This window comes from Neovison vison, chromosome 11, assembly GCF_020171115.1.
Source record: "Neovison vison isolate M4711 chromosome 11, ASM_NN_V1, whole genome shotgun sequence".
NCBI lineage: Eukaryota > Metazoa > Chordata > Mammalia > Carnivora > Mustelidae > Neogale > Neogale vison.
In genome coordinates, this window is record NC_058101.1 from 5,960,170 (window position 1) to 5,978,716 (window position 18,547).

At 39.7% G+C, this 18,547-nt stretch overlaps 1 protein-coding gene across 4 annotated transcripts in view; it reads left to right on the forward strand.

Moving 5' to 3' along the window:
• Positions 1-18,547, forward strand: part of CCNI (cyclin I) — a 31,202-nt gene that overhangs the window by 533 nt on the left and 12,122 nt on the right. For 2 of the 4 annotated variants that reach the window (XM_044224629.1, XM_044224631.1), the window contains exon 2: positions 7,371-7,527. The exons of 1 other annotated variant lie outside the window; for it this stretch is intronic. In XM_044224629.1, coding sequence (XP_044080564.1) covers positions 7,414-7,527 — 114 coding nt within the window. In that variant the 5' untranslated portion in view covers positions 7,371-7,413. Of the gene's footprint in view, positions 1-1,042; positions 1,155-7,370; positions 7,528-18,547 lie in introns of those variants that run through there. One more of the 4 variants, XM_044224630.1, reaches the window with a different exon arrangement.

Here is an 18,547-nt window from a genome sequence, read left to right on the forward strand (position 1 = left end):
CGCGCGCCCCCCGTCGCCCCCGCCCCCCGCGCTGCCCGAAGGGGAGCTCCGGGCGCGGCGCTCGGGGGCTGAAGCGGACCCCCGCCGCCCCCCGAAGGCAGCCTTCGGGACCATCCCCGGGCCGCCCCTCCGCGCCGGAACGGTTCGGCACCTGCCCGGTTCGTCAGCGGCTCCGCCGCGTTCCCTTCGGGCCAGTTTCGGTGTCCGCGCGTAACTTCGGTGCGGCGACGGCGAGCTGCCCGCTCGGGGCCCGCGGGCCGTGCGGCGCACAAAGAAGGGGACACACCCCCACCCTCGGACTCCGGGGCGGCCGCGGGAGCGGGGGCGACATTTACATGGCAAAGCCGAGTGGCCGCCGGACGGGCCGGGCAGCGCGGGCGCCGCGGGAGGTCGGGGGAGGGGCCGTTACCCCAGGTCGGGCGCGGAGAGGAGGTGAGCGTCGAGTCGCACCCTGAACCGCGCTTCCCCGGAGGGTGGAAAGGAGGGGGGAGGGGGGGAAGGGGGAGGTAAATGCACCGAAATTTTGAAGAGGTTGGAACGGTCCTCTCCGGAGCTAGAGGTTCCTCTGTAGGTGGTTCGGGCGAGTGGAGGACCGGGCAGCCGCGTAGGGGAAGGTCTGTCCCGGCGGTGGAGTGCAGCCAGCCGAAGTGTTTAGTTTTTAGTCCGTCCGCGTCCGAGCAGCGGGGCGGGCTGTTGGTGGCACTTGTGGACGCCGCTTGTCTGGCGGGCGACGCCGGAGGTGGCTCGCAGCTCCCGAGCCTCGCGAGGACGCGGTGGGAGGCAGGTGGTCCGGGAGCCTCATTTCGCGGGGGAGGGAAAGTGAGGCCAGACGATGACCTCCCCTGGGGGGGCCGGCTGGGGCCGGTGGCGGGCGTGCAGACCCGGCCGTCCGGCTGTGCCCTGTCGTCTGCGTCCCAGCAGTGGAGTTGTTGGGAACTTGGAGGTGGCATCCCTGGCTTCCAGCTTCCGTGCACGGTTCGGGGTGGATGAAATGGGAGTGGGCAAGGAGCTTCGGAAGAGTGAATCGGGTTGAGAGTTGCAGATCAGCGACCAGAAAGAGGAGCGATTCTGGACACATTCCGCAACCCTGACGGAGAGCAGAGTCGTCGTCGTGGCGAGCCGGGAGGGCCGGCGGAGCTGGTGTCCAGTTCCAGGTGACCGCGCTTCTGTGCCCGTTTGACTCGTGGTCGGGCGGAGCGGGGCTCTGGGGTTTTCGGTGGAGGTCGGAAGCTGCGAGTGTGTGGTCTGTTCTGAGACGCAGTCGGTGTCGTGTGAAGTGGACACTACTCTGACAGTGGAGGGTCCCTTTCTCTGCGTGCTTCTTCCTCTTCAGAACCGGCTTAACAGTAATACCAGCTTCGTGAGGTTGCGTAAGGGTGAAGGGAGAAGGTGGCAGAGCACCTCGAACAGGATCTGGCCAGGTAGAGCGCACTCTTTGCTTCGACTTAGTGGGCTGACGTGTGCGCTGTCGGTTAGACGTTCGTGCTGAATCCGGAGAGTGCGCGCCCTCGGAGAACGCGGTTTGTAGGAGACACGCGTCCACAGATAATTCTCACAGAGCGATTAAATGCAAAAGTAGAATTGTGTCCAAGTGCAGATGTCCGAAGGCAGGGGACTAGACACAGACCTTTGCAAGGGACGGCTCTGTAGGAAGGGGAGTGTCCGCCAGAGGAGGACAGTTGCGTTGAAAGAACTGTGGGAAGGATGGCGCGGGGGAGACAAACCCCCGGCTGTCTGGGGATAGAAGGAACCTGTAGTTCATGGTTAGGTTAGGGGCATGAACTCAGGGAGATGGTCCCATTAATCAGTCCTTCTTTTTAGAATAGGAACTAAGATCCAGAAGTCTGCACCAGCACAGAATTATAAATGGAGTTGGGGTTACGGTGATAATAGCTACAGTGATTCTGTATGAATGAAGTTACTTCTGTGTTTACCCAAGACTGTGCAGTACTTTTCCTTAGAATAGCAAGAGGCCCTGTATGTAGATTTCTAATGCACTTTATGCTGTGCAGTAACTTTATAAAACTGTTCATGCATGCATTAAGCTCTTTGATAAACACGGAGAAAAAAGCAGAAGTAATTGAAAGATTGACAGGAGAAATGTTGAAGTGTGATAAAGCTAGAAGTGTGTGGAATATGCCATTTAAAACAGCCCTTCTGTTTCTTAGTTCCTAGAGACTTCTATCTGAGCATTCACAGTTCTGGACGTGACTAATGGCGTGAAGTAATAAGATACAACTATAAAGGTCTATTATTTAAAACAGTAAAATTATATTTTAAGTGTATTTTATTCAGGTTTCATTAACCTCAGTCTATTTTACACATTAGAAACCAGGCTAGTGCATTATCAGTAAGAAAAGTAAAACTCAAGCTAATGCTTTCTTCACTGTATCGTTATTTGTCTTACTAGAATCATTTAAAAAAAATTTTTTTAATATTTATATGGGGGGTGGCACAGAGGGAGAAGGAGACTCCCAAGGAGCAGGGAGCCTGACAGTGCAACAGTGACAATTTGGGGCCTGATCCCAGCACCCTGAGATCATGCCCCAGGTGGGCAGACACTAAAACCAACTGAGCCACCCAGGTGCCCTGTCTTACTAGAATTTCAAAAAGGAGTGTCAAAGGTATCCCTCTAATACAAGCACTTCCATAAATACAGCCTTGGGGGTGGGGATTAACTTGTAAATAATTTCAAAAAGAAACTATCATTTCATCTATCATCAACATTTCACTGCATATTTATCGTTTGTCCTCTCTCTCATGTATATGTATATTGCATATGCCCTTTACTCCTAAGGATTTGTGTGTATTTTCTAAGAGGGATGTTCTTACAGAATCACAGTAAAGTTAACAAATTTAGTAAACTTACATTGATACATTTACTTTAATTTGTCCATGTTCCCGTTATGTCAGTTGGTCAAATAATGACCTTTCTGGCATTTTATCTTTCCAGTATAGGATTGAGTTTTAGCATCACATATTGAACTTTCATTTTTCTGTAGTCTGATTTGATCTGAAATATTTTCTCCATCCTTTTTTCTTTCACTCGGATTATTTATATCTTATTTTTAAAAGATAAAGGAAATTTGAACTCTTTACCCTTTGTTACATTCCCCTAATGTGAGCGAAGAATGATTTCTTTATTTTCTATTATTTATATGGTATATTACATTAATTGATTTCCTGAATGTTAAACCAACTTTGCATTCCTGGTGCAAATCCCACTCAGTTATGGTATGTAATCCTTTTTTAATGTTGCCAGATTCAGTTTGCTAGTATTTTCTTGAGGAATTCTGCATCTTTATTTAGAAGAGATGTTCTCCATAGTTTTCTAATGCTGTTTTCTTTGTTTGCTTAACTGGCCTCATAAAATGAGTTGAGAAGTGCTCTTCTACTTTTTGGAAGAGTTTGTGAAGAATTTTAATTTTTCTATAGATGTAGTATTCATTAGTGAGATCCCTTGGGCATAGGCTTTTCTTTGACAGTTGTTTACTAATTCAATTTCTTGTTACGTGGCTCTTCAGCTTTTCTGCCTTTTTTTTTTTAAGATTTTCTTATTTATTTATTTGACCGAGAGAGATCACAAGTAGACAGAGAGGCAGGCAGAGAGAGAGAGAGAGAAGCAGGCTCCCTGCTGAGCAGAGAGCCCGATGCGGGACTCGATCCCAGGACCCCGAACCCACTGAGCCACCCAGGCGCCCCTTCTGCTTCTTTTTAAAGTCAGTTTTGATAATTTTTGGTTCTAGGTGTTTGTCCATTTCATGTAAACTTGTCTAATTTATTTGCAAACCCTTGTTCATAAGATTCCTTTATAATAACTCTTATTTCTATGACATAGGTGATAATGTCTCCTTTTATTCCTGATTTTAGTACTTCATCCTTTCTGTTTTTATTTGGTCAGTGTAACTAGAGGTTTGCCAATTTTGTTGATCTTTTCAAAGAACCAACTTTTAGTTGCATTGATTTTCTCTATTTTTCTATTCCTTTATTGATTTCCACTCTTAATTTTTCTTCTGGTTTGCTTTAGGTATAGTTTGCTCTACTTGCATCCCTTAAGTTTTGGTATGTTTCCCTTGTTCATTACTTCAAAGTATTTTCTTTCTTTTTTTTTTTAAATTTTTTTTTTTAATTTATTTATTTGACAGAGATCACAAGTAGGCAGAGAGGCAGGCAGAGAGAGAGAGAGGAGGAAGCAGGCCCCCTGCTGAGCAGAGAGCCCGACGAGGGACTCGATCCCAGGACCCTGAGATCATGACCTGAGCTGAAGGCAGCGGCTTAACCCACTGAGCCACCCAGGCGCCCCACCTCAAAGTATTTTCTAATTTTCCTTGTGATTTTTTTCTTTGACCTGGATTCTTTGTTTAAAAAAATTTTTTTAAAGCATCTAAGTATTTGAAAATCTTACTTAGGGTCTTAACTGTAGAAAATGAGAACAGCAACCTCTTGAACCTTCTTATTGTCTACATGATTCTGTCTTGTTTATCTCTGTCTGTCCCCATCCATCCCTCCCTCCTAAAAATAATCTTCAGAGGAAGCATTTTGAGGGAAGAGTAATCACAGGGGCAGCCAGCCATTGGTGGGCTGAGAAGGCTGAGGGATTCCGATGAGCCACCCTGTTGGGTAAAACTAATGGAATGAAGTAATTTGGTATGTTTTGACAAGAGTTAATGAATTACAGACTAAAATTCGGTTAGAAGAAACCTTAGAACCAATAAATAAACCCAAGTTTAATCTCCATCCAATATAGGTGTTTTTTCCTAAAGATCTCTTGACTGATGGTCATCTAGTTTACACTCTATTTCTAAGGTTAATATTTCCATCTGTTTTAGATGAAATTATAGTGAGTTTATTTATCTAGTTATGGAATATCTGAGAAAAGTACCAAGGCAGCAAAATTGGAATCCGAACATCTCAGCCGAATGTAACAGTAGATGGAATATAACAAGATGACCTTTTAAAAAAAAAAAAATCATTTATAGTCCTGAACAGGGTTTTCCCCCTTTCCCCCCAAAAAAGGGGCTCCAAAACTATGTACATGGTGGGGCACGGGGAAAGGGAGTTTGCCTCAGTGTACCTCAGAAGGCCTTAAGAGTTCATAGTGTGGTATGGACTCAAAAAAGCAGCTAATGATCTTAGACTGCATTTAGAAGAGCAAAAGTCATGTCATGTGGGGAAATTTTGAGCAGTTCTTCAGCTATGAAAGAAGAATTGGTGGGCATGCTAGCCACCTTCAGACATTTCAAGAATTGGCTTATGAAAGAGAGTTTAGGCTTGGATTGGTTTGTTTTCGTTTTGGCCCCAAGGATTGAAACCAGTCTTTGGTTGAGTCCCTGTTTCATGAGGATTCTGTGAGTGATAAAAAAAATAATAATATTGGTACGTAATCTTTTTAGTATCATAGTGTTTATCATTTCATAGGGAAAATAGTGGGAAGCTGCTTTCAGACGGAAATCACACCAGATAAGAGAATCAAGAATTCTTGGAAGAAGTTAATCTTTGAAATGGGCCTTTGGGTTAGGTAGTATTTCTTTTCCTTCTGTGTTATTTACCATTTTTTTCTTGGTATGAAAGGTACTTAATGCTCGTTATAGGAAATGTGCAAAAACTCAGAAGTTCAGAGAAGCAAAATGAAAAAAAAAAATCAGTTATCCATTTAACCAGAGGTAGTCTGCAGTAGATTCTGTAGCAAGTAGGTGAAGCATGGGAAGTGATCTGGACCTGGAGTTGGGGGTGAAGGGGGCGTGGAAATTGGAGTTTGTTGTTTGTTTTTAATTAATTTTAAATTTTATTTTAAAATCAGAACTTTTCTTTGTTAATTCTAGATACTTACTTTTTTGAAAATTTCACGAATATGAAGTGAATAATACAGGTACATAGTTGAAAACTGAAATAGTTATATGAGGTTTATAATGAAGAAGAGCCTTCTTCTGTTGCTGGATTTTCTAAGCTTTTCTCACAGGTTAACCTCTGAGTGCTTATCTGTTTCTCTTTCTCTCTCTCTCTCTTTTTAAAGATTTTATTTATTTATTTGACAGAGAGATCACAAGTAAGGGGGGGCAGGCTCCCTGCTGAGAAGAGAGCCCAGTGCAGGGGGGAGGGCTTGATCCCAGGACCCTGAGATCAGGACCAGAGCCGAAGGCTTAACTCACTGAACCACGCAGGCGCCCCAGCTTATCTGTTTCTCTTGTATTTAAGATCATAATTTTCAAATAATTTGCTCTACTGTTTTTTGATATTTCAGTTTTAGGTATTATTTATGTTTTGCCTACAGTGACCTGTAAAGATGTAGTGCTCATTTTACCTTCTTACACCTCCCATCTTCCCAGTGCAGTTTTAATCTGTTTATTGAAGTCCCTATTCAGTATTTTCACTATTACTGCTATGTGAATGTTGTGATATATTATTATATTTACCTTCTTGCATAATCTTTGTTTCTGAAGCCAATTACCTTTTTAATTCCTTAGCTTTCATCAAATCTGGTTGAATCTTGCCATAGCTTCAGTTTCTCAGTCCAATTTTCTGTACATGGTTGTACTTCTCAAATCTCTAGTTTCTTTTCCTTCTTTTTTCTTTTTTTAAACCTAAAGGCCTCTCTCCTGGGCTTTCAGTTGCCTGCACTGTTGCTCCTTAGGCTTGCTCATTTTAGAGGGCCAGTCAGCTGATTCTTGAGTTTTCTACATCAACACTTTCCAGTAGAACTTCTCTGCAGGGACAGTGCTGAAAAGGAATATTTCTATCTGATACATTATCCACTAACCACATGTAATATTGAGAATTTGAAATGCTGCTAGTGTGACTGAAGAATTATATTTTAACTTTATTCAGTTAAAATATAGTCATGTGTAGCTAGTAGACACTATATATTGGAAGCACAAATAAAGATGGTTTTATACTTGTGGGGATGGTTTCATACTGATTATATGGGAATGGGTGGGATTTAATGTAATGGATATAACTTTTTTAATGAAGAAAAAGGTTAATAGCCCTTATCTGATTAGATTTTTAAGAGGGATATCTGGGACAATTATTAAGAATTGCTTGTATAAAAAGCCCACAATTTAAGATTTGTTGACACAATTTGAGACACAATAATACATTTTCATTGGAGTCTATTGGTTCTATCAATTATATGGTCATGTTTTTATTTTCTTTATGACCTAGTTTCAAATTTAAAGTGCATATGTTTAGGTAACTGATTATTACTGTGACATTTTAATATATGATGTTTTAAAGAGCTGTAAAATCCTCTCTTGCCTCATAACATTCTTATTTTGTTTTATGAATTGCTTAATAAGAACCAACATATTTATACAGTGCTACATGTATTTTATAATGAAAGAAAAAGCATTGTTTTATATTTGATTTTATAGGTAGCTACATCAAGCTGGGAGGCAGGCAGATCCAAAGGATATCATGAAGTTTCCAGGGCCTTTGGAAAACCAGAGATTGTCTTTCCTGTTGGAAAAGGCAATCTCTAGGGAAGCCCAGATGTGGAAGGTGAATGTGCCGAAAATGCCTACAAATCAGGTAAAGATTTTTCTCATCACTCCAGATAGATGACTTCTTTCAGCAGTAAGTGTACTGTCACCAAGTACTGGTATCTTGGTATCTTGACACCACATGGGAGAACTCCATATCATTAAAGGACATGCTCTGTTCTTTATTGGGGAAACCTCCCCTTGTTTTATTTTGAAACAGGACAAAAATGACTTTTTTGTTTTTATTTGCTTGTTTTGTTATCTGAGTTACAGATTTAGGAAGATATGTTCTCTTTCTTTGTAGTCCAATACTAACAGTAGTAAGCTAGGTATATAGTTAGCTATGGAGGCTGAAATTATCTTTAGTAAACAAATTGTTGTGTATTTCTTGGATAATTATAAGGAGTTCAAGTAGCTACTAAGGTAATGCTAATGATGGACATTTGTAGGGAAATAGCCATCTTACCTCTCAGTTACTGTTAGCTAAATACCTTTTAGAAATTTTTATGCTTCTATCATTTAATCCTGTTATTTTTGACAAATAACTATGAAGTTTATGCACTCCCAAAGCTTATTGTATAAGCTCTTTTTATCACTAGTACTTAGCACTGTGCTTGGGATAAAGAATAGTAGCCAAGAAAATTTGGATTTTTGATTTTTAGGTAAATGAATAGCAAATGTCTTAGTTCCTCCTTTGATTTAGGTTAACCTTTGTTCATAGGTTATTAAAATCTGTATGCATTTTCTACTAACCTACTTCTGTCATCCTTTCTCACAAGCTGAAGAAATATGTATGCATTTACTGTTACTTATTTTTTGTTTAGCAGATTGAAAATTAGTTAACCTGGGTGAGTATCTTTCAAGCTAGGGGCATCTCCATATTCTATCACATTTACTCTGTTAGTGTAGTCTTTGAAATAGGCAGTAGTCCCTCTTTGCTCAAGATTTGAATAACTAGTAGAAGTATAATTTGAACTTGATGTAGTTCTCTTCCCATTGTACTTTGTTTTCCAGTTTTTATTTTTGTGTGTGTGTTTGATTTTTTTAGATACTTGGGAATTCAGTCATTCAGTAAATGTTCATTACGTATCTACTACATGCTGAGTACTTCTAGCATTGGGCATACATCAGTGAGAAAAATAGAAATTCCTACCTTTACGTTCTGACTTTCTGGTAAGCCTCAAAGCTTTAATACAGCTGGCTTTAGAACCATTTCTTCCTTCTGCTGTCTCCTTGAGTCAGTGATAATACTATTCTACAACATGGTCTTTGAACATGATATTCTACCAAGATTATAGTATATTGCTCTGTTATCATTTAATCTGGCCTATATCTGTAGGTGATTTAACAAGTATTACTGAGGTAATACCAGAGAATAGAACACTGTTAGAACTCTGGAGAGGGAACCAATTAAGGATTTGCCTATAGTAATATCATGTGGAAGCCAAAGTCAATTCTTATAAAATGTGGGTGGGCTTGTTCTGATGGGGATAGGGGTGAAGACTGGGGTGAGAGTTAAGAGCTGTAGGAGCTCAGCTGCTTGCTGTAGTAACCCCCAGGGACACTTGTCTATTTAGTTCTAATTTCCTGATTTTGTTCTGCCCCTCTCTTAGGGACTGGCTTTTCGAGTTCTCTTCCCACTATTGCTTCTAACCATGATTACCCTCCTTGATTCCTTGCAGAAAAGAAACACAGTCTTGTCATTAAGCCATAAACATACTTTTCCAGCTTTTCTAATATTTTTTAAGTGCTGGTAAAAATGGAAAAATAAAATATTATAAAGGTTTCTTTTATGCTTTTTTCCTTCAGTTTCCTTTTCTGTCTTTTTTCTACCTAAGCTCTGTCTCTGGATCATTCTCTCACAGTTCTCTTTTAATTTGCATCCCCTATCCTCAAGTTTAGGACAGAGTGGTCATACAAGAATATATGTACCCATCACTCCCCTTCTGTGTGCTCCCACAGCACTCTTTACTTCCTTTATGATAGTGTGCAGTGTTGGGGTTTCCTGATGATTAGATTGTGAGTTCCCTTGGGGTTGAGTTGTGTCATTTTTGTTTATTGGCATAAAATAGACTTCTAGTAAGCATCTGTAAAATGAGCATTATCATTTCTTTATAACTAGCCCAGGTTAGAGAAGTTCTTTTATATAATAATTATATTTTCAAGTACACAATAATTTGGTTACATGAATTTGGGAGAAAAAATTGAAGACTGGTCAAAGTGACATGCACTTTCTTATATTCTCTATTTTGCTAATGTGCTTTTGATATGCAAAGATAAAACTGCTTCAAGCTATTAAAAAGATTTTCATTAGAATTTTGACACTGTAAGGAGTCTTAAAGGCCATATAATTATGTGGTTTCTGAATACAGGATCTTGAGCCGCGAGGCTGCTGAGTGTGTCAGAATCACCCAGGAAGGCTCTTACAGAGATTCTAGGCCTTATCTAGAACTACTGGGCTTGTGGTAGCAGTAGTGGAAATTGGTGTTTTAAAAAGTTTCATGGTTTTATTAATATGCATTAGGTTTGAGAGACACTGATTTACTCTAACCACATAGTAGTAACGTTCTTCTGACATCTCTGAAAAGCTGTTCTCTGCTTTGGATACTTTGTCCGGTCTACTGTGGGAAAACTATAAACTATTGGAAAGATTTTCCTACATTGCACCTGCAGACTGCTTCTTTCTAGTGGCCACTTAGTAGTTTAGTTTTGTTCACTGGAGCAATACAGAATACATCTGTTTATTTTAAATGGCAGCCCTTTATCTACGTAAAGATGTGGTAAGCCCACAAAGTCCTCTTTGCCTGATTGAACATCCTGTGTTTTTTAACCATTACTTGACAAGAGTTTACCACTCCAGATACACTCATTCAGTGTGTTTCTTAAAGTTGTGACATTTCATTTGTAGTCATTAATGAGCAGTGAAGTGAAACTGTTACCTCACTTTATCTTGGCTTGATGATTTCATTCAGCTAGCCCTAAATTTTACTGTTCTGGCAGCAGTGTCATACTGACTTACTGAACTAGTTTAGTTTTGAAGCAAATTTTCCTCTGTGCTAGATGTGGATTTTAATTTTTGACCTAAGTGTGGTGTTATTTATTCTTTCTAAATTTAAAATTGTCGATTCTGATCCACTTTTCTGGCTTTAAAATTAATAATTGTTATCTAATCTGTTGATTTTCTGTCATTCTTGTATAATCTGTGAATTTGGTAAATAAATAAATATTACCCTGCAGGTTGGTTTCTCTTTTTTCTTTCCTTTAAACAGTTTCTTGAAGTATAATGTACAGAAAAGTACACAGATTGTAACTGTACAGGTGTAAAATGCACCACTTCACTGGCACTTTAGAAGACCCCTTCTGTCCTCTTGTAGTTACTACCGTCTACCTCCCCAACCAGAAGAAACAGTCCTAATATCACAGATGAGTTTCCTGGTTTTGAATTTCATACATGTATATGGAATCATAGAGTATGTACTGGCCTCTTGTTCAGTATTTTTTTTTTTTTTATGTAAGATTCATCTGTGTTATTTCATGTGGCCATAATGTATTCTCACTGCCATGTATAATTCTTTGAATTTATCTCTTCTGTTGATGGTCATTAGTGTCATCTTGAGCATGTCTCAGTGAACATAAGTGTATTTTTTTAATGTATTTTTAGGGATGGAATTGGTAGAACCTAGATATGTGTATATCAGTTTATGTGTATATCAGTTTTAGTAGATAACCATCAGTTGTCCCAAAGTTGTGTTGTTATGTTATGTTATATCCCATTTTTTGTGGGGTTTTTTTGTTTTGTTTTGACCCCCTCTAGCAGAGTATGAAAATCCCAAGTTACTCTCTATCCTTGTCAACCCTTGGTTATTGTCTTTTCATTTTTGTTATTCTGGTAAGTGTATTACAGTATCACGTTGAGTTTAATTTGCTTTTTTTAATAATTAATGAAATTCAGCTTTTCATGTGTTTTTGGCCATTAGATTTACTTTTTTGATGCAATATCTATTCAGATCTTTGATCTGGGTTTCTACTGAGCTGTCTTAATTGTTTTGTAAGAGTTCTCTTTCTTTTACAGACTGTATTACAGATGCCTTCAACTCTCTTTGTGTTGACCTTTGATCAATAGAAGTCCTTTATTTTTAATGACCAAGTTATCGAAATTTTTTTCCTTTTTTAAAGGAATGTTTGTCTGTTCCAATGTAACGAAGATACTCTCTTGGATTTTCTTTCTGCAGAGTTGATTGTTTTACCCTTCACATTTAGATCTACATTCTAGTTGGGGTTTTGGGTGGGGTGGGGTATCGTGTGAAGTGTAGGAGTCCATCATTTATTCCATAGGGAACTGCCACCATTTATTAAAAAGATACTTTAACCTATTTCCCTGCAGTTTTGTTACAAATGAAGTGACTACTATAAACCTGTGAATGTATTTGTCGGTTTCTTGCCTCTTTTCTTGCCATTGGCCCATTTGCTGTTCTTTAAATACCATGTTGCAGTAATTATTACAGCATTATAATAAGTGTTTGGTGGCATAAACTTTGGTTTTTTTTTTTTTCCTCAAGATTATTTTGGCTATTCTTAACTCTTTGTTTTTCCATATATATTTAAAAATACACTTGTCTTAAAAAAATTGAAGGGATTATTGAATCTGTTAATTTGGGGGAGAATTGACATGTTTATAATAGTCGTCTTCCAATTCAGAACATAGACTGTTGGTTCATTTTCTTTAAATTGGTCTTAAATGTCTTTTTTTTTTTTTTTTTTTAATAAATGTTTTATGTATTCATTTGAGAAAGGGAGAGGAACAAGTAGTGTCTCTGCTGAGTTTGGAGCCCAGTGTGGGGCTTGATCCCACAACCCTAAGATCATAACCTGAGCCAAAATCAAGAGTCAGACACTTAACTGAGCCACCTAGGAGCCCCGATCTTCAGTTTCATTTAATAATATTTGGTAGTTTAGGTTTATTCCTAGATATTTGAGTCTTGTTGAGGCTATTACAAATGGTATTTTAGATTTTTCATTTTTTTAAGTATGTTTCTATACACTGGTATATGGAAGTAAAATGGATTTTTATATATTGACTATATTAAATTTGCTTCCAGAGTCTTTTGGGGTTTCTGTATATTATATATAGACATGTTAACTGTGAATAATCATGGTTTTATTTCTTCCTATCCAGTTCTTAATACTTTTTATTTTTTTTATTAGAATTAGCTAAGGCCTCCAGAACCCCACTGAATGTAAACAGTGGCAACCGATGTCCTTATCTCAGTTTTAGTTTGAGGGGAAAGTTTTTAGTATTTCACCATGAAGTATAAAATTTGTTACATATTTCTTATCATTATGAGATTAAGAAGATTATCTGCCTTAATTTGTCAAGAGATTTTGTTTTTTATAAATAGGTGTTAAATTTTTTTTTACATCATTGGATTTTGTTAACATTTTGCTCAGGGTTTTTCCATTTATGTTCATGGGTGAGATTGGTTTATAATGTGTTTTGTCAAGTTTCATAATAAAGTATGCTGGCTTTTAAAATGAATTAGGAAGTGTTCTGCTTTTTTAAAAAGTACTCTCTGTTTGTTTGGGTTGTTATTTCTAAAGTGTAGGAAGATTCCACTGGGAGCCTAGAGATTTATTTGTGGGAAAGCGTTTAATAATTCATTTTCTTTGGTAAATGTGACACTGATCAGGTCTTCATTTAAATCTTACTTCGGTTTCGGTAAATTTTCTTTTTTTCCCCCCAAGGAATTTATTTCATCTAAATTGTGAATTATTTGTGTAAAGTTATTTATGATACCTTTTTAATATCAGAAGGGTTCATACTGATGTTCCCTTTTCCATTTCCTTAGTTGGCGATAACGTGTTTTCTTTCTTGATCAGTCTTTCTAGGAGTCTGTTGATAAGCCTTTTAGTTCTGTTGATTTTCCCTCTTGTACATTTTTTTCTTTTTACATTTTTTTCTTATTTGTTCTTAACTGCTTCTGTTTACTTTGTGTAATTTGCTGGTTTTTATTCTGAGGTAGATGCTAAATGACTTTCCACTTGTTCTTTTATCTTCTTTCTTTAAAGATGTTATTTATCTGAGAGAGAGCACAAGCCGAGGAGCAGGGGGAGAGGCAGAGGCAGAGGGAGAAGGACACGCAGGTTCCCCACTGAGCAGGGAGCCCAATGTGGGGCTCCATCCCAGGACTCTGGGATCATGACTGAGCCGAAGGCAGATGCTTAACCGACTGAGCCACTCAGGTGCCCCTGTTATATTTTAATATACACATTAAAAACTAAGTTTTCCTCAAAGCATAGTTGTCCAACCATGTCTGATTTGTTGGATCCACATACTGGGTTCTTAATTTCAGTTATGATACTTTTCAGTTCTGGAATTTTCTTTTAGATGTTTTTAATAGCTATCATTTCTCTAGTGAAATGCATTTTTTCATCTCTTTTCCCACTTTGCCTTTATTGTATATTAAGTCCTTTTCTGATAATTCAGAGATTTGGGTTTTTTTGTTGCTCTCTTAATCCCCTTCATCTCTCTCACCCGTCTCCGCGCCAGCCTCGCCCCCGGTGACCATCAGTTCTCTGTAACGGAGAGTCCTTTTCTTGGTTTGTGTCTCATTTTTCCGCCTTTGTTCATTTGTTGTGTTTCTTAAACTCCATGTGTAAGTGAAATCACACAGTGTTTGTCTTTCCCTGATTGACTTACTTTACCTAGCATTATACTATTTAGCATGCCCAGTAATTTTTAATTGAATGCTGAACATTATGAAAAATTGTGAAGGTTCTAGATGTCATCTTGCTGTGGAAGGGTTCAGTCTGGCCTTTGGTAGGTGACTGAGTAGGAGATTAATCACTTTAACCCGCTGAGGGATGGTGCTGCTTGGCATCTGGGCTGCAGATGGGTATGGCTGCTTCTGCCCATGGTGTGCCCACTCCCAGAGGATAGTCAGGGATCCCACCTGAGCACTTGGGAGGGTGCTAAAGGGTGCCGAGCTCACTCTCGCTTTTCAGAGGCTCCGGGTTAGCTTCTTACATCCCTGTCCTTCGCAGCTTCAGAATTTCATTCAGAAAATTTCATTCCAGAATTAAGGGGAAAATCAGCTGAGTGTCACATTCAGTTTTCTGACTCTTCCTCTCCCCATTTGGCTCCTAAGACTCCAAATTTTGTCTCTCCACCCGTAAAAGTCTCAGAAGCTCTGTAGGTTTCCTTCCTCTCAGCCTCTTGAGCCTCTTGTCGTACTCAAGAGGATGCGCAAATGCTCTAAAGGAAAAGCTATTTCCTCTGGTTGACCACTTCAGTTCCAGGTTTCCCCGTGTTTGCAAGTAGAGCATTGCTGTGGAAACTTTTCTAAGCTGAGATGCTATAAGGCAAAGAAGCAGTTACCATTCGTTTATAAGGGCAATTTTTTGAGTGTCCCAGACCCCTCAGTTTGGCTTTTCTGATATCTTAGGACACATCTTGCTAACAGATGGGCAGAATAAATCAAGATAAAGCCCTGGTGCTCACAGACACAGTTCAGAGTTTGGTGGCTGAGGTGCTGAGTGCGGTTTCGGGGACGGAGGCGGGCGGTACCATTTTGCTGCTCTGGGTGCGTCACTGTCTGTGTAACGGTCTGCGGCGGAATGAATGCCGAAGGCTGTTCTTACTTTTTGCCTTTTCTCATGTAAGTGAAAATCTTTGGAATTTTTCAGGTACTGAGGTAGGTTTTTAGTTAAAGCTAAGTGACGTAACCTGGACTTTTGAAATCGGGGGATAGTTGTACCTCTTTTCCAGAATCTTCGTTCTGCAAAGCCTGGTTGTCCTAGCAGTTTTGATGACTTCAGAACAAGTGGTGGTGGTGGTCGTCGTCACTGGTTTTTCTAGTTCTAAGCTGTTGTGTAGGTTGCTGCCTACTCGATCACACCCAAAAGCAGAAATGTAATTTTTTTTTAAAATGTTGAACTTTATAGGTGTGACGAGAGGCTGTGGGAGCACAGGAAGGTACTTAGCCCAGCTAGAGTTATTAGGAAAAGTGTGGTGAGGAGTGACCATTGAAATAGCTCTTGAAGGATAAATAACAAGCTAGGTAAAAAGAGAGGGGGGTGTGTACCAACCAGAGGGAGCAGTATGAACAGAAGAGAAGTGATGTGATAAAATAGCACAGGAGGAGCAGGGAAGACTATGAATGCGAGTGCTGCTCTCGCAGTATGAATTTTAAGGTAGAAAGTGAAGGAAGGCGAGTGAGGCTGGAGAAGGAGGTCATAGGGATTTGCACGCCACACCTCGGGGCTTGTACTTGTTCTAGGTAATGGTGAGTCTTGAAGAGTTTAAAGCTGGAGAGTATTTGTATTTTAAATGACCAGAATAGTAGCTTGTGAAATACAAAACCCTGTGTTTTACCAGCTTGAATCAGTCCATTCCAAACTCTCTTGAGGATTAGTTAGTTGTTCAGCTTCTGAACTGGCTTAACCCTATTTGAGGAATCCATGTAAAAGGAAACAGATTCCTTGTCCAGGACATACTATCTAGGGGGGCAGGCAGTTCTGCTTTCCTTTCTTTCCCCCGGCCTGCCTTTTGAGTTGTATCACTTAGACACAGAACTTCATTTTTGTAAAGCTGCCCCGATGATACTACTGTTCAGTACATGTTTGAATTGATTGAAAAAGTGATCTTAGTATGATTTCCCTAGGAGTGACTTTTAAACTGTTAACCTTTTGTGGGTTTTTGTTGTTCTTACTACTTTTGACTAGTGATGATTTTACTAGTCATGCAGGAATGCTTTCTTGGCCCTATTCCTGTATTTCAGTATAAGGTATAAAGTCCAAAGATTGGTCATGATCTCTTTCTTAACTAGTTGTATTATAATTGGTTTAAAATAATTATTTGTATGTAGTATTTTGTAAATTTGTTTTTTTCTGGCATCATTAGAGCATCAGGTATTTTTAGAAGTAGGAAAGAATAAAACTAGTATTTGAGTGCCTTTTGCATTCCATGTGCTTTCTAGAAGTTGGACCATTTAGTTATAACCATGATATGGAAATCTCTGTACAACTGTGTTCCCTGTGTTACGTACTCTTACAGCAAGCACATCGCGTCCATCTTCTGTGGCACTTCTTACAATTATATGTTTATTATTTAATGTCAGACACCAAATAGGTACATTATATATAATTTTGTTATTCAGGGATCTTTTTCTCCTCTATCCCCATTGTATGCATCTCAGCTGAAGGTGCAGTTGATGATGTTTTTGTTCCTCATGGCTGCTCACGGCCCATTGTTCTTTCACCTCCCTCCGGCCTCCCCAGGTTTATCGGACTCTGTGACTGTCTTTTGCTCCCTGTGCAAATGTATTTCCTTACACTGATTTGTTTTCAGTGTCTCGCTTAACATTACTTTTCTGTTTGTTTTGGCATTTTAGATAAAAGCTCTTCTAGGTAGGAATTTAATTTCTCTTGAATGCTGAGCTCCTCTGGAAATCCCGTGACTGCCTTCACATCATTCCCGGGGACCTTTCGGAGCCCCTAGTTCAGAGCTGGATCTGGGGGCAGCAGCTCAGGGCTCTGTGGAAAATGATATATTACAGAAGCAAGGACCAGTAACAGCTCTTTGACGCCGGACCTAGTTGTCAGTCTGTGTCTGCTTCCTCCCACCTTTCTCAAGAAGCCACAGCTTCAGGCTAGAATTTGCCACCTTTTTGAGAGAGAAAATTTAGCCCCTGCTGTAATTGCCCAACTCCGGTTTCCTCTGTTCCTTTGTCAGGTTGGACAGTAGTCTGTGCAGGGTATAAATTCCATTGCTGCTGTCCGCACCCAGAACCTGTCAAGCCCACAGCTTCAGTTTAGTGAACTGCCTGTGTTTTCGTCTCGATCAGTGGGATTCTACACTGATTCTCCAGGTATCCGTTTCTGGCATCTTCTTACCCACCTTGATTTTACTTGAGAGTCAGAAGAGCTTGACAGTAAGTTATTTCCTCCAGGTTGACATGATTCCTGTTTTTTTAAAGTTTTTCACAGGCTTAAAAAAATAGATCTTTTCCCATGTTGTGAAAATGATCACATCCTCTCCTCACTTTAAGGTACAAGTTCATGGCTACCTCCTGTAAGAAGCTTTCATTCTCCTTCCACAGGGGACTGAGCGCCCTTCCAGGCTGTGCCCTTCGCACCCTCCGCGTACCTTTCTGTTACACTGAACATGGATGATTGACATTTTCTGATTGTTTGCCCCCCCATGAGACTTTAAGTTTAGAAGTTTAAACAGAGTTTTTTTATTCATCATTGTATGCCCAGCACCTGTCGCACGCTGGGCACTGAATAGTAATATGAACTGAATTGTTTTGACTGTCAGACATTTTTAGATTATTGTTCATAGTTTTAACACCAGCCTGGTGGTGAGATAGTGAGAGCTTGTAAACCATTTTTTTTTTAATCTCAATTTCTTGTCAGTATTTATTTGACAAAAGGAATTGACTAGAACGTGGATATGTGGCAGTTAACCTTCTGAAATACCAGTTCTAACTGAGTTTAGAGCTACGTGTAAAAATGATATGTGTAGTTAGTTGGTTTGGTCAATGTTAAGAAACACGTTACTGTGTTGTGCCAAAGTGAAAAGTGACAGAGGAAGGGGAAAAAATTAGAAATTAGCTTGCCAGTGCAATTGCAGAGATTATAATGAGCACTAAGTCTTGTAGTTCTCACAACACAAAAGAAAGCCAAGAGGAAGGAGAGAAGAAATTCCAACTGTAATATCTGTTTGGGGAGATATATTAAGATATGCAGCCCACCCTGCTTTTATAGCTCCTGATGTATCTCTCTGTGATATAAGAATTGATTTCATAAAATTGACCCAGAGTAATCAGGAAAGAGGTTCAAGCCATGGCCTCTTGGCTTTCTCAGGAAGGCTTTCCATCTGAAATGGTTGTAATTAAAAAGATACAGGGCTTGGTTTAAACCTTTACCTGTCTAGAACCCTCACTTACTGAAAATACTTCTTTCCACTAATCACAGAGTCATTTCTGTACTTTGTTGTGTTGACTATAAGTAGATTATTACTACGTTTGTTGTATTTTGTTGTTTTTTTATGGTGCCTGCAAAATTCAGGA